This window comes from Carcharhinus amblyrhynchos, chromosome 9 (genome assembly GCF_965287045.1).
Source record: "Carcharhinus amblyrhynchos chromosome 9, sCarAmb.v2.hapA, whole genome shotgun sequence".
Taxonomy (NCBI): Eukaryota; Metazoa; Chordata; class Chondrichthyes; order Carcharhiniformes; family Carcharhinidae; genus Carcharhinus; species Carcharhinus amblyrhynchos.
The window spans coordinates 61,600,543-61,625,321 of NC_137332.1; the positions used below are offsets into that span (position 1 = coordinate 61,600,543).

The following is a 24,779-nucleotide window of genomic DNA, read 5'->3' on the forward strand; positions in this document are numbered from 1 at the left end:
TGAAGAGCAGGACATAGGCTTCAAATGGTCTGTGAATGGCTGCTACAATAGGAGAGATGGAGATCAAAGCAGCAGCAGGATATACAGCCTGTTATACTTAAAAGGAAACTGACAACACTGCAACTTTTGTATAAAAGAATTGAACTGAAAGAGAGAACCGGAGGTCATCTGGAGGACATGAGAGCTGAAGCACAGACACGATATTTAGCTAAGCAGATAGGACAGTAGTTGGTGAGACTGAAGTATTTTGGTCTCTAAACAGGGACTGTATCTTTAATTGGTACTGGGGAGATACAAACACCAGATTAAATTTATAGCTTAACAAGTTAAACCACTTGATATAACTAAAGATAATCAATGAATGATAATTCTAAACTCGATTATTAAAATAAAACACCCTAACATAGTAGGGCAGATAACGTGTTGCAGCTGTAGCATGTGGGAACTGGTGGATACCTGTGCATTCCACAGTAATTACATCTGCAGTATGAGTCTGCAGCTTGAAGATATTCACTTCAGAGTTAATGAGCTGGAGCCTGAGCTTTGAACACTGCAATGCATCAGGGAATGGAAAAGTTACCTGGACACTTTGCTCCAGAAGGCAGTCACACACCTTAGGCCGGGTGTTTTGAAATTGGTCTGCAACCAGGGATAGGAGGGTATGACTACAAGTGAGCTAGGTATGGGGATTCAGGAAGTGGCGCTAGAGGAGCCAGGAGTATACAAGAACAAATAATGCCATTGTCCAACAAGTTTGAGGATCTTTTAGCCTGTGAATGAGAGCAGGGGTGCAGAGTGAATGAGCAAACTGACCATGGAAAATTGGTGCAGGGAGCCATTCAATTTGGGGGAGTAATGCAGTGGCAGTTAGGGACAGTACATTTGTTGGGGGGTAAGACACAGTTTTCTGCAGCCATGAGTGTGACTCCAGAAAGCTGTGTTCCCTGCTCAGTGTCAGGGTTTGGGACATCAGCTCAAGGCTGGAGACGAACTTTAGTAGAAGAGGGGGATCAAGTTATCGTGGTCCATGTGGGCACCAACAACATAGAGAGAACTAGGAAAGAAGTTCTGCTTAGGGATTATGAACAGTGAGGGACTAATTTTTTTAAAAAGTGGAAAACCACAAGGTAATAATCTCTGGAATAGTCCCTGAGCCAAAAGCAAATAAGATTCGAGACTTGAATATATGGTTCAAAGATTGATGTCAGAAAAATGGTTTGGTTCATGGGGCATTGCCACCAGTTCTGGGAAAGTGGGAAATGTACTGTTGAGGCAGTCTTCACCTGAACCATGTTGGGACCAGTGTGCACACGAGTCATATAACCAAGGCTTTAAACTAAATAGTGCGGTAGAGATCGTACGAGGGAGATGTGGTCTTCTTCTTCAGCGATCATTCGCTAATGAATATGATTGCCCATCATGTCATTCACTGGTCATGGGTTCTATGGTCCCATGTGTGGCTGATGAGCGCAATCCGAGAGCCACATCTCAGACCGCACCATTGACAGGTCTTTCCAGGAGATGGGATTGGTCCTTATCTCACTGGTATTCTGGTATTGCTTTCTCAGGCTCCATTTCCGAGCCTCCTTTTGATGTTGGGTGATCTTGAATAATTGTGTCTCTCCAATCAGGAGGTACCTCCATGTAGGTCTCTTCTGAGCAAGGGTCTCGCAGGCATTGATGTCTATGTTGCACTTCTTGAGGTAAGCTGTCAAAGCATCTTTGAAATGCTTCCTTTATCCTCTTGTTCGGGAGCATTCCTTCAGCTGAGCGAAGAAGATTTGCTTTAGCAGTTGTGACTCTGGCAGCCTAAGCATTTGGCCTGCCCAATGGAGTTGGGTTCAGATGATCATGGCCTCAATTCTGGTGCTCTTGGTTACTTCAAGCACACTGGTGTTAGTATACCTGTTTCCCCCAGTTGATGCAGAGAATCTGTCTCAGAAAGCATTGATGGTACCAGAGCTTTGAGGTGGCATCTGTTGTAATCCAAGTTTCTGAGCCATATAGAAAAATTGTGAGGAACTGCCTTGTACATAAAAATCTTAGTATCAACATGGATGTCACGTTCGTCGAAGACGCTCATCCTTAGGTGTTTGAAGGCCACTCTCATGGATTGGATACAATGTTGGATTTCTGCATCGATGTCAACCTTAGATGAGAGGTAGCTCCCCAGGTAGGGGAAATGTTTCACATTTGGGAGGGTTTCTCCATTGATCTTGATAGAGGGAGAGCCCGGATCTTCCCCTGGGGCAGGTTAGTAAAGGACTAAGTCTACTTGAGGTTGAGGCTGAGACCAATTCTTCACCAAAGGCATATAATTAAAACTTAAACTAAATAAGGAGGGTAGAGATCATATGAAGAGATGTGGTAAGTTAAGGAGAAAGTATAAGGCAAACTTTGATCTCCAAACTAAAAATTATGTTCCTAAAACACGTGAATCATTAAATTAAATAATTTTGCAAATTTATGATTCAAATAAATTATGTTCCGAGAATAACATGTGGTCAATCTACAACAGCATAAAATAACATGTAAGATTTTCCAACACTCACTTAGTTTTCCATCTGAAGCACCATCATCTGCTCTTAGCCAAGTACAGTGCCTTCTTTTAAGACTGTTGAAACTATTGGTGGTTAATTTAACATCCTCCACACTACTACTGTTGGAAAGAAAAGATTTTAAAATATAATTTAATATAAAAAAAATGAATCCCATGATCAAAACATTCCTGCAGTCACTGATGGTATAAAATCATTACTATCCATCAAGAAGCTATGTCCAGGAACTTGATACACAGACCCATATTTTTTGTAAAGACATTGAAATATCAATAACAATTTTACCTTGTAGATGATGAAGTTTTCTTTGTGTGGCATGATCTGGTCCTATATCTATGTTCCTGTGATGGAGATTCATCGGACAACTTTGAAAGACTTTTCTCCAGCTTTTGCTTGAGTTTTGAGACTTCATCTTGCAGCTCTAGAATTTCTTCACTTAAGTAACAGGATAAATAGATAAATAAACAATTTTCATGAATATAATACCGGAATTATCTCCTTAAAGATAGTGCACAAAGTACATTTAATGTTGAGTTGACAATCTTTAAATTTTGGGATTCTCTTTTGCACCTCTAACTTGGGCACTATCAATTAAAAGGCAGAATGATTTAATGTACAGAAATTACTATGACGAACATTGGTATCGCATTTAACCTTTGGAATACATCTTCCAATTCACAAGACTAAAAAGTCATCTTAAACCACCATTCAGAAGGATTGTGATATATAAAGAACTGTAATAGAAAAGAAAAATACTGTAGATGTTGGAAATCTGAAATACAAGCAAAATATTTGGGAATATTCAGCAGGACTAGAAGTATCTGTGAATAGAGAAACATAGTTAATGTTTCAGATATGTGATCGCTCCTCAGAGAAAAGTTAGAAATGTAATAGGTTTTGGGCAAACGAAGGGGAAAGGTGGGAAGAAGAATAAAAGGGATGGTCTGTGATTGGGGGAAGGGCAGGAGAGACTAGATAAGAAAAGGCTTCATGGTGAAAAGCCAAAGGGTGAGCTAATAAGATAAGTAAAGAAATAAAAAATGTGCATGGACGAGGGGTAAATAGAGGATAGCAGCCATCTGAATGCAAACTATAGAAATTAAGAAAGAAACAAGAGAAACAAAAACAAACCAGCAAAAAAAAACAAAATGAGTGCAGGGGTTATGATCTACAACTGTTGAACACAATTTGAGTCAGAAAGCTGTAGTACCCAGTCTAAAAATGAAATGCTGTTCCTCAAATAGTGGTGAACATAACTGAAATACTGCAGCAGGCCAAGGACAGAAAGGTCAGGGTGAGAACAAGGTAGAGAATTAAAATGACAGGTAACTGGAAGCTTGGGGTCATGCTTATGGACTAAATAGAGGTGTTCTGAAAAATGGTCACTCAGTCTACGTTTGGTCTTTCCAGTGGAGAAGAGACCACATTACAAGCAGCAAATATTGTGTAATAAATTGAAAACAGGAAGCAAATTGTTTCACTTGTAAAAGTGTTTGTGACCTTCGATGGTGACAAGACAAGACAAGTAAAATGACAAGTGTTGCATCTGCTGTGCTTCCATGAAAAGGTGCCATTGAAAAGATTGTTCATGGTGACCATGAGTGGACAAGGATGTCAAAGAGAGAATGGTCCCTTTGCACTGTTGAAAGGGATGGGGTGGGAAGATGTGTTTGGTGGTCACATCACCCTGGAAATGGCTGAGGATGATCTATTGAATATGATGGGTGAAGGGGTATAGTATAAGGTGAGGATAACGGGAACCTTATTATGGTTGTGGGGGAGAGGAGTGAGAACGTAGCGGGTGAAATATCGTGAATGTCTCATCCTATTTCCATAATTTTATTTAAAGTAGTATTCTGTATTTTTTTCATATCACTTATCGTATGTAGTTTTAACCATAGAACGCTACAGTGCAGAAAGAGGCCCTTCGGCCCATCCAGTCTGCACCAAACACAATCCCGCCCAGGCCCTACCCCCATATCCCTACATATTATACCCACTAATCCCTCTAACCTATGCAGCCCTGGACACTAAGGGGCAATTTCTTAGCACGGCCAATCAACCTAACCTGCACATCTTTGGACTGTGGGAGGAAACCGGAGTACCCAGAGGAAACCCACGCAGACATGAGGAGAATGTGCAAACTCCACACAGACCTGAGCCGGGAATAAAACCCAGGACCCTGGAGCTATGAAGCAGCAGTGCTAACCACTGTGCTACTGTGCTGCCCACTATATAAAATGTTTTATAAAATGATTTCTCATAGACCTCAGAATTTCAGCCTGAAAAGCCCAAGTCTCTTCAGTCTTTTATTATAACCCATACCACACGTTGCTTTTAGTACCTGAATGCCTCCCTCAGCACAGAATAATTTGATTGCATCTTCCTCTAACTTGTATTCCACTGTTTTAGCCATGTAATTTATTGGCTCTTGGGTCTTTCAAGATCATTCTTACCAATTTCAACCCCGTTCTATTGATAATATATACTACCTATTTTTCCTCCCCACATGCAGAACTTAATTTGTCTGCATTAAATTTTAGCTGCCATTGTCTATTCAGTCCATATACATAGTTTGTTTGACTCATCCTATAATTTTTGAACTTAATTTGATTCTGTTGCTGCTCCTAGTTTGGTGGCATTTACAAATTTGATCAGTTTGCATTGAGTTTCTAAAATCATTGATGTCAATAAGATGTTCTCTCCCATTCAGCATCTACCCTCCAATTAATTTTCCCCATTCAGCATCTACTTTAATATCTCTGTTTAAATGTAATCACTCAACGTGGGCTGAGTATTGGAAGGACAGAAGAAATAGAGGATTAATAATTCACGTATACATTCTCAGATAATTAAAGATTTAAAATGTCTAATATTAATACAACCATTGCATGATGACACTCACTTGACTATTGATTCTCTAATCGAGGAATCATTATAATAATGATTATTATAATAATTTTAGTTAATTATTATTAAATAAAAGTTTAAATCATTTATATCCAGTTAGTGTTTGCTCAAAAGATATTTATAACTATGCTTGATTTATTTTAAATTTAGATACAATCTTCTACTTACTTTTTTGTAGACCATTGTGGAGATAAATCTTCATTTTCTTTTGCCTGCTGTAGAAATGTTTTTGGTTTACTCTGTTGAGGGATTGGTAGTGGTATATGATCATCTGAGCTCTCAGTAAGATGATCCAAATCTAGGAAAGCATTTCCTGCAACAATAATTTAAACACATTTTGAAAAATTTGGTAACCAATAATAAACTATAATAATAATTGTTAATGTGTGAGCTAATATGATACTGAAGTAGATCTGGCTTCAAGGTTGTCATCTAGAAGTTGAAACACACAAGGGATGTGACAGTTAATTATTTTTCAAATATTCTTCAGATTTTTTACTGTTCCTCTGTGGATCACTGTGCACCATTCCTGTGTTGAATACCTGTTCAGAAAATCCATCTTAAAATCTCTGCCTAATCTATTCTAGTAGTAGATATGATAATTTATTCACTACTTCTTTACAGTGATAGTGACGTTTGCTCTTTTAAGGTGCAAAACTATAAGATATCCTTACAAATTCAAGAGGAATTAGTACTTAGTAAACTACAGTAGCAAAGACTGGAATAACATCAAAGGCCCAATTTTACCATTAAGTTGCACCCATTTTCGGGCACGAAGACTTGGTAAAGTTGGGCGTGAGGCAAATAGTGTGATCCGCATCCACCTCCGTGCCGGTTCCCCTTTTACCAAGGCCTGAAAATGTATTGTGATCAGGACCGTGCCCAAAATGGCACAACGACCATTTAAATGCATGTGCATGCATTTAAATTGACTTAACGTGCTGCACGCCCAACTTTACTGACACTTCTCCCTTTACCACTGCGTTTGCCCAACCAGAATCAATGCAAAATAGACATGCTCCACAAAAGTCCGATTCGGAGGTTCCAGTTAGTGAGGAGGTAAGTGCCAAGCCTCCGATGGCTCTCTGCTTGAGATTGGTGGGAGGCAGGCAAGGTAGGTCTGACAGCTCTCTGTTTGAGATCAGTAGCGGGGGAAAGAGGGGTCCGCTGTCACTCTGCCTAAGCTAAGTGAAGGGGAAGGGGGGAGTCTGCTGCCACTCTGCCTGAGATCAGTGAGGGGGAAGGGGAGGGGGATCCTATTGGTCTGGGCTGTGGGAGGGATCACGGGATTATGGGGGTCAGTAATATTGTGGGAGTGGGACAATGTCTGTGGGAACCAGGGGGAGGCATTATACAGCCCGGAAGGGATGTGCTGAGGATCCACATTCTATCAGTTTTCTTCTGCGCATGCACAGTCGGAGGTGCTGACTGGAGTTGCAGGATTTCGGGTGCTTTAAGCCCTGTCCCACAAGCCTCTGCAGCGCAATTCAGAATTGCTGATACTTTTTCAGGCAGAGTGCGTATAGGGGTGCCTGAGAACAAGTCTAAAAATCAGACCTGAAATACTCATAGTTTCAAGTCCGCCCAACACTTAGAATCAAAATGGTAAAATAGGGCCCCAAGAATCTGTGTACCTGAAAGACCCCCCCAAGAATCTGTGTCTTTACACTTGCAGTAAAGAAACTAACATGAACAATGCTAATTGAATTTGCTACATCTACAGAATGTTAAAAGTTAAAAACAATCACACTTGTATGAAATTCCTGTGACATTTTCTGTCAGATATCACTTAATAGTATAAAAAAATGTGCAGTATGACTGTAATTTGAAGTAATCTATGTTGTTATTCTAGTTAAACATACAATGAAACTTACTGACATTGAGGCCAAACTTTCAGTTTAGTTTGGAGGTGAGAAGGCTCACAATTTGGTTTTCTCCATTTTCAATCAGTTTCCCTGCTATGATCCCGATCTTGAGCCATTTTCAAAGAGACCGGATTGGGGTTGGATAACCTGCCTGCCAGCAAATGGTGTGTAACTAATGTAACAAATTATCTGCAAATTAATTTAGTTAAGGCTCTGTTCCCATGATACTGAGATTTGCAGTTGGGAACGTGGGGAACTACATCCAGACAGGTTCAGGGAAAAAAGTGGGAGAGCCATTGTGATTGTTCACGAAAGGTACACACAAGCACCTGTGGCTGTTGTCATGGTTGAGCCAAGATGGAAAATAAATGCATATCTCTGACAGCCTGATTACTTTTTATATTTTTTTGTTTTTCAAAATGGACAATTGCTGGGCTGACTAGATGGCTCCAGCTGGCCAAATGCTAGCTTCTGAAAGTTTGAAAGCAAACAGGGTCTAATGCCTCAAACACCCAGGAATGTAACATTTCTTGCATCGCAAAAAGAGAGGTGGTTGTTGCAAAACCCCTCTTCTGCATATTGTGTATTTGTGAAATAAACTAATCTCTTTTATATTATCTTACTTTGTGTTTGGTGTGCAAGTTATTAATAGAGGATTGGATCACTGCAAATTCAAGTGTTGGGAAAAACACACAACTTATAAAAGGGGAAATCAAAATTGAAAAAGAACCCTGTTTACAGGCTGATAGTGGGAAAAATGGCTATTTAAATTAATCCCCTTCCTGTGAGTAATACTGTGCTCAAAGTAAAAAAAACACTGGCTGTCAGTCTGCAAGTGCTGCCAGTGTCGGGAACCCACCTGCCATCCCTGATCTCTGCTTGCTAGCCTTTACTTGGTGCCCCATTTCTAAATAGGAATGAGCAGGTTTATTGCACCCTGTGGAGTTGGAGCCTGGAACTCGCCCCCACATTAGATTTTCACTCTCTGTCAGGAAATTCAGTATTTCATTAGAAATAATTAAGAAAACTTATATGTGGTTTAGAAGATTGTTATGATTTGGGAGTGTTTCTTTGATTTGAGGTAAAATGAAGAGGGTCACGTGACATGTTCTGAAATCTGATGACAACAAGTTTGGCTAGTTTGTTAGAAATTAAAGAAGGCCTAGACACTTACTGTGACTAAGGTGTAAAGTGTTTATATTGGAGAAAATGCTGGCTTGCTTGTCTGTTAACAGTGGAAAGTCTGAGTTTTCAAAGTCCCAGGGAAGTGTAAGGAAGGTTAGGGTGTAAACAATTGTGCTTCAAACTGTCCACTTACTTACAAGTTAAGGAAGTTGGGGTCTCAAGGATAGCTGATCAGCATTTCTTCCCGGATTCAAGGCTCATGCGATTCATATTGCCATTGAGATAGGCAATAAGATATCCTTGAAAATTCAGACAAGGTTAGTCAGCCAAGATCTGGAAGAGGGAGAGAGAGCAGCTGTAGGCAGCAAGATGTCAAGATTCACCACAGAGGAATGTGGATAGGAGCTCATGCTTGGGTTGAATTCATGAGGAGTTAAAATCACATTGTGAAAGACCATTCTGAACTTAAAAGTTCCTAGGTTGAGAAAGGATAAAAACAGAAGTGATCCTCAGGAGCTCATAATCACACTGGACTAGTTCCAGGAAAGTTGAATCTCTACTTACAAGTCAATGTAAAGTATATGTGTGAAGTGTGCTTTTAGTTAAGAAAAATGGGAATGTTCTGTTTTATGGTTTAAAGTACAAGTTGCGTACAAAGTGTTTAAATAATAGTGTTCTTAGTCATTTGTCTAATCTTGGTAAAAATCCTAAAATGTAAAATCTTGGCATGTTATTCTTTCACCTATTAGTTGGACTTCTTTGTACAAGTTCTCGGTTTCTAAGGAGATCGTAACACTTCTCACTTTTGTTATAGACAAAACCATGTATGTAGGTTAATTTCAATGATTTGAATGCAAACCAAAAACAAAACATTTCAAAAGGCTTCAAAAATATTTCAGGTTTTGATTGCCATTTTCTTAAAAATAAACACAGGGTAGAATTTTCCAGCCTTCCCTGTGGCGTGTTTTCAGGTGTTGGACGTCTCTTCCGTTGGCCACCAATGGGATCTCCTCGTCCTACCGATGTCGATGGGGTTTTGCATGGCTCACCCATCTCGCCATTGGGGAATCTGCCATGATGGATCACCTTTGTTGGGACCAGATCACCCCACCAGCGGGAAAGGCCAGAAAAAATAGCTTCTTTTTGCGTTATTACCTGGTGCTGCTGCAGAATCTTCTACACCAAAGACACGTTCATGCCAGTGATTGATACAGCTAGATGGATCAGCCAACTGCTTTACTTTGTTATGATCCTTTTCAATTATATGCTCACTTGTGTCGAAGAACGTAGACTCCCTGTTTGCATTATGCAGTCCTGTCTTAAAGGAGGACATACTTTCACGAAAGCTTGAGTATCTGAAGAGTTTCAAAAAGTTATTTAGAATGTTAGCATGTAATTAATATGGAAGTTTAGCATGTAATTAACATTTAAACTTCTGATTAATATATAAGTTTCAATTTTCTAGGTGTCCACATCAACCTGTCCTGGTCCCTCCATGCTGACACTATAGTTAAGAAAGCCCACCAATGCCTCTATTTTCTCGGGAGACCAAGGAAATTTGGCATGTCCGCTACGATTCTTATCAATTTTTACAGATGCACCAGACAGCATCCTTTCCAGATGTATCACAGCTTGGTATGGTTCCTGCTCCAACCAAGACCACAAGAAAGTGCAAAAGGTTGTGAACATAGCCCAGTACATCACACAAATCAGCCTCCCACCCACTGACTTTGCCTAAACTTCCTGCAGCCTCAGAAAAGCAGCCAGCATATAGCATTGCTACCTCACAACACCAGGGACCCGGGTTCGATTCCCAGCTTGGGTCACAGGTGGTCGTGTCTATGTCAAGCGACTTCAGGGAGGCCTTGAGTGTGTTTTTGAAACTTTTCTTTTGCCCTCCATGTGAGCTCCTTCCAGCAGAGAGTTCCCCAAAAAGGATCCGCTTGGGTATGTGCTCGTCTGACATACGGATGGCGTGACCTGCCCACCAGGTCTGCGCCCTCATCAGCAGTGTGTGGACTGATGGTATACTTGCTCTAGAGAGAATTTCAGTGTCTGGTACTTTGTCTTGCCATCTGATGCATAATATTCTGCGAAGACAAGTCATGTGGAAATGATTGAGCTGTCTTGCATGCCTTCGATACACAGTCCATGTTTCACAGGTATACAGGAGGGTAATGAGTACCGTGGCACTGTAGATCTTCAGTTTTGTTGCTGGGCTGATTCCTCGATGTTCCCATACAGTGGAGCGCAGTCTACTGAAAGCAGAACTTGCCTTTGCTATTCCGCAGTTAACTTCTGTATCAATAGTCACTGCTTGGGAGAGGATGCTACCAAGATAAGAGAACTGGTCCACTGCCTGTAGTTTCTGCCCTTTGATTGTGATTATGGGTTCTGTGTACAGTGCATAAGGAACAGGCTGGTGCATGACTTCTGTCTTTTTAATGTTGGTGGTGAGTCCAAAGATGTCATAAGCCGTGGAAAATTTGTCCACACTGACTTGCATCTCTGGCTCTGTGCAGATAAATGGACAGCATCCCTGAAGCATTCCCAGTCATCCTCAGCACTGCCTGCGAGGTGTAGGTCAGCAAGCTTGATTTCTAAGTCTTCATCCAGTGCTGAAGCTATGCTGGAGTTCTTTAGCTTGGCCGTATTGATTCTTTTCATAACCTTGCTTCCTTGTGGTCGCCTCTTGGGTCTGATGTGGAGTCTCATTTTGGAGACAATAAGCCTGTGATCTGTCCAGCAGTCAGCACCACACATGGCCTTGGTCACTCTGACATCCTGCCTGTCTTTTCTCCTGACAATGACATAGTCGATAAGATGTCAATGCTTACAGCATCCAGGAGGTCTTGTTACAGGTAGGCAGACAGAAGGTTTTGTTGGTGATGAGGAGGTCGTGTGCTGCACAGGTCTTCATTAAGTGTTACTGTTACGCTTGCCCACTCCATGCCTCCTAATGACTCCCTGTCAGATTGCAGAGTCACACCCTACTCTTGCATTGAAATCACCAAGCAAGATCAGCTTGTCGCTACTGCTCACTGCTGATAGTAGGGTGTCTAGTTCTTCGTAGAACTTGTCTTTCATCTGGTCTGGGTTGTTCATTGTGGAGGCATAGGCGCTGATCAGGGCGGCTTGAGTGGAAGCTGTAATGTCATAAGCCAGTCGTTCACACCCATGGGTAGACTATCAAGTTTCTGAACAAGTCCTGTTCTCCTGACTGCGAATCTAACTCCAGCATCACGACGCTCATTGCTGCCGCGATCGTTCCAGAAAAAATTGTGTCCACCTCCAGTTTCAGTCAATTGGCCTACGTTGCCAAGACAGGTTTCATTCAGGGCTGCAATGTCAATGTTGTATCTTGCCAGCTCTCTGGCAACTAAGGTTGTTCTTCTCTCTGGTCTGTCTGCTTGCTGTAGGGTTGTCCAAAAGTGTGCGCACGTTCCAAGTGCCAATGGTGAGTGGTGTCACCTTGTGTTTTATTTTGTTTGTTCGACAGCAAGATGGGATCCCCGCCAGCTGTGGCAAACTGGCCAGGATGTAATGAAACAGGCACCTTTTCTAGCCCCTTCCTCATTTTACGGAGGTGAGCAGTGTGTTCCTGAAGAGGACTGCTCAGTCGCCCACGTAGACATCACATTTCACTGCTGCTTCGGTCAGCCAAAAACAACCATTTGACCTGAGCTGCCTGCGTGCAGATCCGTGACTACAGGTTCCAGTGTATCCATACCTGATTCTTCGTCACTTGCCCATCACCACAGGACTTCAAGGGTTGAACAGGACACTGATGATGGTGATGATGATGATGGTGTTGAAACTAGTGCTTAATTTGGATTAAAGTGAGCAAGAGTTGCGCAGCGTCAGCGAGAGTCTCTTTTCCCAATTCCCATCTAGATCCAGTGGCAAGACAAGAGTCAAGGTGGCTAGAGATGAGACTAGGCGCAGTGGATGACCAGGACGTCATCTGTGTCTTATCCTGCTCTTCGCGTACCACGACGCTTGCAGGGACCGCCTTCTTGACCATTGGTCCTTCCATTGGTTTCGTCCACTCAATCCGCCAGACTCTGTCTTCACATGCTGAGATAGACATCTCCCTATCTCACCGAGGGTTGAGACCTGTCTGCTACCCTCACCTTGTTTAGCCGGCTTGTCGAGGTCGTTGCCTGGGGTATGGCCGCAGTTGCATGCAAACAGCTACGGGGAGCCACAGATAAGTGCTGAGTGCCAGGTGGGGACAAATGGTGGACAAGCCGCCCTGAAAAGACGCGACATGTTCCCCCATCAGAGGTACTAACCCTCCCTGACACTCCATACACACCCAAATATATAGAAACATACGTGTTTCTATAGGTTATTGGGAGAAAGCAGGATTAGGCAATTGAGTTGGATGATCAGCAATGATTGTAATAAATGGCAGAGCAGGCTCAAAGGGCCAAATGGGCTCCTCCTGCTATCTTCTATGTTTCTATGTTCTCCCTGTGTCTGTGTGGGTTTCCTCTGGGTGCTTTGTTTCCTCTCACAGTCTGGAAGACACGCTGGTTAGGTGCATTGGCTATGCAAAATTCACCCTTAATGTATCCAAACAAGTGCTGGAGTATGTGGGAACTTTAACAGTAACTTCATTGCAGTATTAATGTAAGCCTACTTGTGACACTAATAAATAAACTTTAAACATGCTCTCTTCTACCTTCTCCCATCAAGAAAAAGATACAGAAGTCTGAGACCATGTACCAACCAACTCAAGAACAGCTTCTTCCCTGCTGCCATTAGACTTTTGAATGGACCTACCTCAGTAAGTCGATCTTTCTCTACACCCTATCTATGACTGCAACACTACTTTCTGCACCCTCTCCATTCCTTCTTCCCTTTGTACTCTGTGAATGGTATGATTTGTCTGTAATATGCACAAGAAACAATACTTTTCAATGTATAACAATACATGTGACAATAATAAATCAAATCAAAGGCAGCTCCCATATACCAATTTTGACCATTCATTCTACACTTTTGAGAGTATTATTTTAAAACATATTCATAAAATATCATTGTTGTACATTTTATACTCTTTGTTAATATAGCACTGGTTCACCTAAGTAATATAGGACTTGTATCACCATTCTCCAAACAATTTGAAAGAACTTTACAGGGTTATATTATGAAGACAGGATGTATAAACATGATTTATGTTTCTTGACTTCAGAAGACTGTGGTGTGATCAGATTTAAATGTTTACTATGATAATGGCATTTGTTAAGTACTTCTTAAGAAATCCAGAACAAGGGCCATAATCTTAAAATTAGAGCTACGCCATTTGGAAATCTTTCACACAAAGGAGTCTGGAACTTGTTTTCCCAAACTATTATACTTGATATCTTAATGCCTTGAATCAATAGATTTTTGTCAATTAGGTATCAAGCAAGATGTGGTGCATTATAGTTCACTCAGGGAGATTGAATTGCTGTGAAAACATGGATTTTTACACGCACGTTGTAGTTTGGAGCTATGGATAGTGATGATAGAGGCTCCACTGTTCTTTTCACCACAAGCTGACTAGAAATATCTCCCAATATCTATCAATGGTGTGTGTTGGAAAGATTTGCAGGTTGATAGTGAACCTGTTTGGCAGCTATGAATGCACCTTGCTTTCAAACCCTGGGATAGGACTCAAACTGGAGCTTCTGCTTAGAGGCAGGGACACTACTCAATGCTCCATAAGTCTTCCCAACCAAGCAAATATAATGCCTATTTATTTAGAAAGGAGATACATGGAACCCAATCAATTACAGACCCATACCAATATCAAGAACCAGTGAAATCATGAAAATAAATCTGATGACCTGCAAAGTAACAATTTAATTTTAAAAACTGCCAACATGGATTTAAAGTGGAATAAGCTGCCTGATAGCTATCCATAACACACTGGAGTTATCAGAAATCTGACCCCACCAGATATTTGCTTGCCACCAGCCATATGAAACCTTAGTGCTGAGTGATTTCTTCATGTTGGTTTTCACAATACCTTTTTGCTAGTCTTCTTCAGCCCAGGGTATTACAGTACTTTTAAAAAGTTTTCAGATACTCACTGTAAAATTTGATTTGAATAATAAAACTGAGGGAAATGTTCAATTCCCAGCATTAACAGTCACCACCTTCACCAGGCCATGGACTCACCATAAAGTCCACCTGATTACTGCTAATACTGCTAATGGGAGTTTTCTAAGTATAAGAAAGCAGGAAAACATGTAAATTTGATGGGGATTATTTAAGAATCTTGATCTCAAGGACCATAGGGTGAAAGTGCTTCATTAAAAATATGTATTCAATTCTAATACAAAGTTGAAATACTGAAAATCTGAAATTTAGACATACCACACTGAAAATACTTATTAGGCTAAGCAGAATGTTGCCTATACATATGCATCTGTATTGCATACAGGATGCATTTACTCACTGATTTATATTTCTGAAAACTGTATAAATACCTTTCAGTTTGCGGTTGCTCAGAATCCAAAGTTTGTATAGCTGTAGTGGGTGAGCAACCTTTTGATCCAGTAATTCCATTGTCTGGTGAAAGTAGCTGTTGCTATCAACAGAATAAACCAAACCATTGGTTATATACAAAATTAATTTGAAATTCATTTTATTTTAGAAAATAAAAACTTTACATTTTAAAGTAGTCCACACTTGGATAGAAAACTATAACTAAAGAGGCATTCATTTTAAAATGTATTCAATTCACTGCTGATAAATTGCTGCTGAGATTTGATTTTATAGAGACAAATAATTTTTTTTATCTACATAAACTGTACTTGATTAATCCATATACTAAGCAAAGTGCTGCATGCTTTACATAAGACATGCAGTGACTACTGCTTTTAGGGGTGGAGTTCCTGTTTTGGGCACAGTCAGCAATCTAGGTGCAAATTGTGCTAATTTTCCAAATTGATGTTATGCATCACATTTCCACTCAAACTTATTTACATAATCCCAAATGTAAAATCACCCTGAATTAATGAAATCTGGAAGTATTTCAGAACATATTTTAGCATTAATAATTATTCCTTGGTATGCTTAATTTTGGTTATCACAAAAAAAAGCATCGACCACCTATGAGTAATCAGATCTTAACTAATCAAAAATTACTTTAAAAAGTATACAGAACCATTTACTATTTTGTTGGTGCATTGCAGTCAGTTTCTTACTAAATTAAATGTTTTAATACTTTTAAAAAATGAAATGATTATTTGTGTCCTTGTGTCAAAGAAGTTTAATTTTAAAAGCATTCTTACAACATGCAAATGTACAATTAACTATAACTCAATATAACAGGGTGATTGATTCACCTTGGGGCATATTCAATTGATGGGCAGGATTGGGTTTGAGCACAGTGTTAATTAACTGGAGCAAAATTTCACAGAAACTCAATTTGTGTTGAATGTAGTATTCAACCAATGTTGAATGTAGAAACTCAACCAATGCTGAGCACATACTGCTGATAATGAAAACTTCCCTGAAAAAAAAAATTGAACCCAGCAGGTAGAAGATCAAACTGAATTCATTGTGCCAAGAATTGATAGGATATGAATTTGCCATGAGCTGGTTTTCCAATTTCATTATCCTGTAGGCTTTCCAACTTTTCAGGATTTGTTTTGGGTTGCCCACAATTAAAGATTAATCTCCTAAACTACGCTGCAAGCAATATAGAACAAAGAAAGAGCTTTAAGGTACTAAAGAAAATAGTCCAGATTTTTTTTTGATCACCTTTATTTACTAGTTTAAAATATCGGAGATGGGAAAAATGACTGTTAACTGACAATCAAGAATCATCTACTTGGGTAAGGAATAATTACCACTTTTTAAATCATGGGACATTATTGTACTTCAAGGACATCTATGTCAGGTGACCAGTGGCAAGAATGAGAGAATATGGTGGCTGAAGTTGATTGGTCACATGATAAACCTGCAGAAATACATGGTTGGCAATCCTTGCATGGTGCAACAGTAGAACATAGGCGAATGTTAATGAACCAGTCAATTGCAAATCAGATGGATAGCCATACCATGTTATGCTTGCACACCATCTAATGATTGCTTCAGGGCAGAGTCTAATGAAAACCAGTCACCGGCCCACTTTCCCAGCCATAGCTGGTGTTCAACTGTACATACGAAGCTACAAACATACATATGAATTAGTAACAGGAGTAGGCCACTCAGCCCCTTGAGCCTGCTCTGCTGTTCAATAAGATTGTGGCTGATCTAATTTTAACCTCAACTCCACATTTCCAACTATCCTTGATAAACTTTCACCCCTATGCTTATCAAGAATCTAACTATCTCTCCCTAGAAAAAAACAAAGACACTGTTTTCACTACCTTTTGAGGAAGAGACTTCCAAAGATTCACGACCCACAGAGAAAAAAATCGCTTCTCTTCTCTGTTTTAAATGGGCAACCCCTTATTTTTAAACAATGACTCCTAGTTCTAGATTCTCCCACAAGTGGAAGTATCCTTTCCAATTCCACTCTGTCAAGATCCCTTAGGATCTTATGTTTCATTCAAATCACCCCTTACTCTTCTAAACTCTAGCAGATTCAAGCATACTTTGTCCAACTTTTCTTGATAACACAACCGTCCCATTCCAGGTATTGGTCCAGTAAACCTTCTCTGAACTGTTTCCAACACATTTATACCCTTCTTTAAATTGGAGAACAATATTGTTCACGGTGCACCAGATGTGTTCTCACCAATGCGCTGTGTAACTGAAGCAGAGCCTCCCAACTTTTATATTGAATTCCTCTCGCATTAAACAATAACTTTCTGTTAGCTTTCCTAATTACCTGCTGTACCTGCTTACAAACCTTTTTGTGATTCATGCACCAGGAATTCGAATCTCAGAGCTCTGCAATCTCTCGCTATTTAGATAATAAGCTTCTTTTTTATTTTTCCTGCAAAATGAATAATTTCACATTTTCCTGCATTATACTCAATTTGTCGTATCTTCACCCACTCACTTAATTTATCTGTATTTCCTTTTATCCTCTTCACAATTTACTCTCCTACCTATCTTTGTGTTGTCAGCAAATTTAGCAACCATACCTGAAACCTGTGGCACACAGCATATTGCATCTTCCTAACCAAAAAATAACCCATTTATGCCTACTTTTTGTTTCCTGTTAGCTAGCTAATCTTTGTTCCATGCTATTATGTTATCCCTTATACCACAGGGTTTATTTTTCCCCAGTAAACTTTGATGTGGCACCGTATCAAGTGCCTTCTGGAAATCTAAGTACAGCACATCTACTGGTTCCCTTTTATCCACAACACTTGCTACTTCTTTTAAAAACTCCAATAAGTTGGTTAAACATGATTTCTCACTTACAAAACCTTGTTGACTCTGCCTGATTACGTTGAATTTTTCTAAGTGCCATGCTATAACATCTTTAATAATAGCTTCTAACATTTTCCCTATAATAGATGTTAACATAACTGGCCTGTAGTTTTCTGCTCTCTGTCTCCTTGCCTTTTTGAATAAATTATATCAGACTTCCCCTGCATCTTGAGAATTTTGGAAAGTGAAAACCAATGCATCGATTAGCTTATAAGCCACTTCTTTTAAAGCTCTAGGATGAAATCCATCAGGGCCTAGGACTTGTCAGCTCCAGTTCCAACAATTTGCTCAGTACCACTTCCCTGGTGATTGTAATTTTCTTGAGTTCCTTCCTCCCTTCCATATCCTGATTTACAGCTCTTTCTGGGATTTTACTGGTATCTCCTACAGGGAGGACCGATGCAAAATACCTATTCAATTCATCTGCCATCTCCTTATTCTCCACTATTAATTCCTCAGACTCACTTTCTATATGATCAATGTTCATTTTGTTAATTTTTTCTTTTATAACTATAGAAATTTTTACTTTCTGTCTTTATATTGGTGGTTAGCTTTGGCTCATATTCCAATGTTTCCTTCCTTATCAATATTTTAGTGATTCTTTGCTGTTTTTTATAATCTATTCAATATTCTGACCTACCACCCATCTTTGATTGATTATATGCTTTCTCTTAAGTTTGATAGTGGGTCCTCTCCTTTGAATTTTTCTTTCTAGTTGGGATTAATATTCTGTGTATCCTGAAATAACTCCTTAAAAGTCTGCCACTGCATTTTATCGACGTATCCCTTAAGCTAGTTTGCCGGTTCACTTTAGGTAGCTTTGTTTCATGCCCTCATAATTGCCCTTACTTAAGTTCAAAATACTAGTCTTGGACACACTTTTCTCTCCTTAAAACTGAATATAAAATTCAATCCGATTATGATCCCCAACAAGCAATATTTTTTGGTTTAAACATTGTCAATTTGCACTATGTTCCACTTCAGGTAAAGATGCTATATCTGAAATGTTAACTTTTCTCTTCTCGTCACCTTATCTCATCTACTATTTCCAGCATTTTCTCTTTTTAATAATTTACATGTGTTGTATACCCTAGAATTCACAACCATGTGTGTGTTTTATGCCACTGATGTCCTGTCTGAGATACTAGCTTTACAAGGCAGCATTGCTTCCAAAAATGCTTTATAGCAACATCCTCAGAAAATGAAGACAGAATAGTCAACATATAAACATTAGCACACACTTGTCCAATATGCTTGCCATTCAGCACATGTGGCAAATCAGCCACTGATGGATGGCAAATTGACGCTGTTGATCTTGAGAGCCACGTGATACTGAGTTATGTTAAAGTTGCAGGAGCAGATACGACTAAGGGTCTCACTGCTATTTGTCGTTCATCCCTAATTGAGCAACGGTCAACCACATTGCTGCTATACAGGAGTTACATATCAGTCAGGCCATGACCATGGCTTGTCAAAATAGTATTCAGTTGTTGGGTTTCTAATGATCTGGGAGCCAAAGGGTGACATATTCAATGAAACAAGAACAATAGTCTGCTGTTTGTTCTCTATCTTGTCCACTCCTGTTCTCTTTGGGTGCCTCTAAATTAACATACATTTAGATATTAGTGCTTCACAGGACATAAGAACATGAGAAATAGGAGCAGGAGTAGACCATCTAGCCCTTCGAGCCTGCCCCGCTATTCAATAAGATCATGGCTGATCTGAAGTGGATCAGTTCCACTTTCCTGCCTGCTCCCTATAACCCTTAATTCCCTTGTCTATCAGGAATCTATCTACCCGTGACTTAAACATACTCAACGAGGTAGCCTCCACCACTTCAATGGGCAGAGAATTCCAGAGATTCACCACCCTTTGAGTGAAGAAGTTCCTCCTCAACTCTGTTCTAAACTGCGCCCCCCCCTACTTATTTTGAGGCTGTGCCCTCTAGTTCTGATTTCCTTTCTAAGTGGAAAGAATCTCTCTACCTCTACCCTATCTAGCTCCTTCATTATCTTGTAAGTCCCTATAAGATCCCTCCTCAGCCTTCTAAACTCCAACGAGAACAGGCACAGTCTACTTAATCTCTCCTCATAAGCTAACCCCCTCATCTCCAGTATCAGCCTGGTGAACCTTCTCTGTACTTCCTCCAAGGCCAACATATCCTTTCACAAATAAGGGAACCAAAACTGCACACAGTACTCCAGTTGCGGCCTCATCAGTGCCTTGTACAGTTGCAGCAAGACCTCCCTGCTTTTATATTCTATCCCCCTCACGATAAAGGCCAATGTTCCATTCACCTTCTTGATCACCTGCTGCACCTGCAGGCTGAGTTTTTGCGATTCGTGCACAAAGACCCCCAGGTCCCTCTGCACAGTAGCATGCTGCAACTTTTCACCATTTAAATAATATTCCATCCTACTATGATTTCTTCCAAAGTGGATAATCTCACATTTGTTAACGTTATACTCCATCTGCGAGCTCCTCGCCCACTCACTCAGCCTATCCAGATCTCTCTGCAGACTTTCTGCGTCCTTGACGCAATTCGTTTTTCCACTCATCATCGTGTCATCAGCAAATTTTGTTACCCTACACTCAGCCCCCTCCTCCAGATCGTCTATGTATATGGTAAACAGTTGAGGCCCCAGCACCGGTCCCTGCGGCACACCACTAGTCACCAACTGCCAACCAGGAAAGCACCCATTTATTCCAACTCTCTGCTTCCTGTTAGATAGCCAATCCTCAATCCACGCCAACACTTTATCCCCAACTCCGTGTACCCTAACCTTCTGCAGCAACCTTTTGTGAGGCACCTTCTCGAACGCCTTCTGGAAATCTAAAAACACCTTATCCACCGATTCCCCTCTGTCTACCGCACCAGTCACATCTTTATAAAAATCCAGGAAATTTGAAAAACACGACTTCCCCTTCATGAATCCGTGCTGCGTCTGCTTTATCGAACCGTTCTTTTCTAGGTGTCCTGCTATTTCTTCTTTAATGATGGATTCTAGCATTTTTCCAACTACAGACATTAAGCTAACTGGCCTGTAGTTACCCACCTTTTGTCTGCTACCTTTTTTAAACAGCAGCGTAACAGTAGCTGTTTTCCAATCCACCGGCACTTCCCCAGAGTCCAGCGAATTTTGATAAATAACTACAAAAGCATCTGCTATTACTTCTGCCATTTCTTTCGGATCCCTGAGATGCATTCCATCCAGTCCCTGGCACTTGTCTACCTTCAGTCCCGTTAGTCTATCAAGCACTACCTCTCTAGTAACAGTAATTGTATTAAGGACCTCATCTCCTACCATCCCTCTATCTTTAATATTCGGTAAGCTATTTGTGTCCTCCTCCGTGAAGACCGACACAAAAAGCTTATTTAAAGTTTCAGCCATTTCCTCATTTCCCACCATTAAATCCCCCCTCTCGTCCTCCAAGGGTCCAACATTCACTCTAGCCATTCTCTTCTTCTTTATATATTTGTAAAAACTTTTACTATCATTTTTTATATTTAGAGCTAGTTTAGTTTCATACTCTATCTTTCCTTTCTTTATCGCTTTCTTAGTCATTCTTTGTTGTTTTTAAAATCTTTCCCAATCTTCTAATTCCCCACTATTTTTAGCCGCTCTGTACACATCGGTTTTTAATTTAATACTCTCCTTTATTTCCTTCGATATCCACAGCTGGTTATCCCTTTCCTTACAGTCCTCCTTTATCACCGGAATATATTTCTGCTGAGTACTGAAAAAGATCTTAAAAATCCTCCACTGTTCCTCAGCTGTCCTACCAACCAGTCTGCACCCCCAACCTACATCAGCCAATTCCGCCCTCATCTTATCATACTCCCCTCTGTTCAAGCGAGGACACTGGTTTGGGACCCTACTTTTTCACCCTCCATCTGCATCAGAAATTCATCACTATGAAAGGAAGGCGGCCTTTGGAAGGACAGAGATCCAATTGCTCTCAAAGTTTTCTTGGGGAATCTAGCCATACAAAATAACTTTGTTTTGTTTGGTTGGTTGTTGGCATTTTCACAGGTTCAGGTGTGTGACTGATGAACAGCATGGCAATTGCTACCAATTTTGGTAGGCTGGGACATTGCAGCAGCATCCAAACATGATCAGCTTAATCTTAATAGATCTACTGAAATGAGTGATTGAAAAGAATATGAATCAGCATAAAGGGAGCGGTTATAGCATATTGGCCATTAGCCAAAAGGTATAATAAATTTCCTGGTGCCGTATTCAGAAATGGCAGGTGACAGGCCTTCTTCAAGGAAAGTGTCAAAGCATAAAAAAGAACATATAAAGGTCTGGTGAGTCTTTTCCCTTGCCATAACTTCTAATGTATCAATTTTGATAAAACAGAGAATTTTTACTTCTAAAGAAATTGTTTTTTGAAATAAATTAGAGCACAACGAGAAACAGTACACTTTAGTTAAAAGATTGTCATCATCCATTGAGAGTGCATACAGCAGGCTTGCTTTGGTCCACTGCAAAACCCACTTTGAAGCTGTTCTGGCTCTGGCAAAATGTGTAGCAGTCTTGGTTGCTGTGTAAAACCTCAAATCTATTTTCAAAAGATTGTGACTTGTTTTATTAATATTGCATATATCTTATATCATTCAGTGAATACAGTGATCTTATCACCACAAGTTTAGCAAGCATCAAAATCCTATTGGATAGCATTGCATTAGAGAACTTAGCTTTTCCTGAAATCATTATTAGATTCTAGAGTAAATTCTGCATTACTACGTTCCCAGCAAGTGGCTTCCCTTGCAACCAGAGTATTATCTCTGACCTCTCGTGCTTTTTAGTGAGATTTCCCAGCAGAACCACAGAATTGCTGAATTCACACTTGTGTGATGCAAAAATGGCATTCTGTGTCATGCACACCTTCAGTTCATTCAATGATTCCTGTCCCTGGAATGAAGTGCTGTGAAGTCCTAATGTTTCATTCATGAATGAATCAGATGGATTAACAGAAGAATGAAGATTATTCTCAAGTAGGGTTGATGACATTTTCATTGAGACTGTAGGGGTTTGTCTGTAACAGACCAAGAAAGATTAATGAACAGGCTTTTTAGAGCACTTCGATATTTAGCAAGACTAATTGAATGATTTGCTTCCAAAAGTGGTCCCTGCAGACATTTTTTAAATTGTGACAATGTTTTTATACATTGGGGCTGCAGGGCCACAAGAAACTAATATAATTTTCTACTCAGAACATGAGGATATAATACTACTCTAAAATCTGTGCTCCTACATCCTTTTACTTTCAACTATTTTTCTTAAGACACCTTCAGTTGTAAATATCACATTTTAACTTTCAATTTTTATATGCCATATATAGTTGTGTTTTCTAACTTATCAGTGATCCAGAAATAGTATGATGTTAGGATCTAAACAATTACTTCTTCAAATCATTTCTTTCTATATACTCAGTTCCTACATCCCTGGGGATAACAGAGTTTCAGTTTAGATAATACAAAGTTATTGAATTGCCTTATATAAAAAACAAAAAATGGGAATCTAATGTAAAAGTTGGATCTATCAACTGTTATACAGGATAATTCCAGAAGAATCCAGAATAATGAAAATATAACAAACAAAGTAGGATGTGCAAACAAATTCAGAAAACACTGGAAACACTCAGATCTGGCAACATCTGTGGCGAGAGAAAGAGATCTAGAATTAATGTTTCAGTTCTGTGACCTTTCAGTTCTTGTGAAAGATTACAGACCTAAAAGGTTGGCTGCAACCTTACCAGCGCAACCGTTCATATTCCGCTGCAGTGAGCACTGAGAATTTGATGCCCAGCCAAATCTCCATTCACTGCAGCAGGCTTGAAAATCCCACTAGCATGAATGGCCACAGGATTCTGGCTGTAAACTCTGTTCCTTTTGCCACAGATCTGCTAGCTCTGCTGAGGGTTTCCAACATTTTCTGATTTTACTTCAGAGTTCCAGCATCTGCAGTATTTTGCTTACAAATGTATTATCTAAACATACACTATACAATGTACTTTTGCAAATATTTAATGCATCCTAAAGCTATTAAAATGCAAATCTGAACCAGGATATTTTACTCACAGTTCAAGTGATTGAGGATCCTGTTCTATTTGTTTTTTATTGACATTTTCTACTGTTTCTGAGTTTGTTCTATAAACTTCACCTTCTGCTCTGTGGATAGATGCTAAAGGCGCCCAGTAATGACTGGTTGGCTTGTCTTCTGGCACTAAAGAATCCATGAGCTGAGCTGGGATCTTAGAACATTTGTTCAGGTCTCTGTCAAGAAAGAGAACTGTATATGAGCTGTAAAGAGGTGGGGGACAGAGGTTTAATAAAATAAAGCAGCCAGTCAACAACCTCTGTGACTGGTGTACCCAAAAGACCAATTTAACTGTCAGTTAACTGTTTCACAGATGTGTCTTTATTAGGGTATAGGTAATTATTTTCTGACTTTTCTTTTCCATTTTAAAAAGGATTTCTTCAATTGACTTCTGCTTAACCTTTATTTTAACTAATATCACTGGTCCACTTAAATTTTGCACTTCAAAAATAATCGACTAGTACTTACTTCTGTGGAATGTCATTGTATCTGTCTTCTAGCAGGCATGATTTAATGTTCTTCTCTGACGTCATCTCCATTTGGAAGCTATTCTGTGGTCCTAGACCCATCATCAGTCCCTCTTGAATAATGGCATCTATTGTGCTCTTTAATACAGGAGAAATAGTAACAAGGCTAAACATTTGCACAGAAAATGCATTTTAAATGCAATTTTCTGGCTTAAGAATGAAATACAAATGAGGCACGAACTGCAAGTCTTGCTGATCTTTATTCTAATATTGAAATATGAGGCCCAGTTTATATGCATCATTTAATAATTAATTAACATGCACCAAGTCAGTTTCCTTCAAATACATCAAATAAACTGT

At 39.8% G+C, this 24,779-nt stretch overlaps 1 protein-coding gene across 1 annotated transcript in view; it reads right to left on the bottom strand.

The window, feature by feature from the left end:
• Positions 1-1,539: 1,539 nt before the first annotated feature.
• aknad1 (AKNA domain containing 1) overlaps positions 1,540-24,779 on the bottom strand; it is a 59,662-nt gene continuing 36,422 nt past the window's right edge. Inside the window, exons 10-18 of the mRNA XM_080196761.1 lie at positions 24,421-24,557; positions 23,934-24,128; positions 22,738-22,888; positions 14,941-15,041; positions 9,614-9,813; positions 5,637-5,781; positions 2,844-2,993; positions 2,553-2,659; positions 1,540-1,766 (exon numbers count right to left, since the gene is read on the bottom strand). Coding sequence (XP_080052887.1) covers positions 1,540-1,766; positions 2,553-2,659; positions 2,844-2,993; positions 5,637-5,781; positions 9,614-9,813; positions 14,941-15,041; positions 22,738-22,888; positions 23,934-24,128; positions 24,421-24,557 — 1,413 coding nt within the window. The remainder of the gene's footprint in view (positions 1,767-2,552; positions 2,660-2,843; positions 2,994-5,636; positions 5,782-9,613; positions 9,814-14,940; positions 15,042-22,737; positions 22,889-23,933; positions 24,129-24,420; positions 24,558-24,779) is intronic.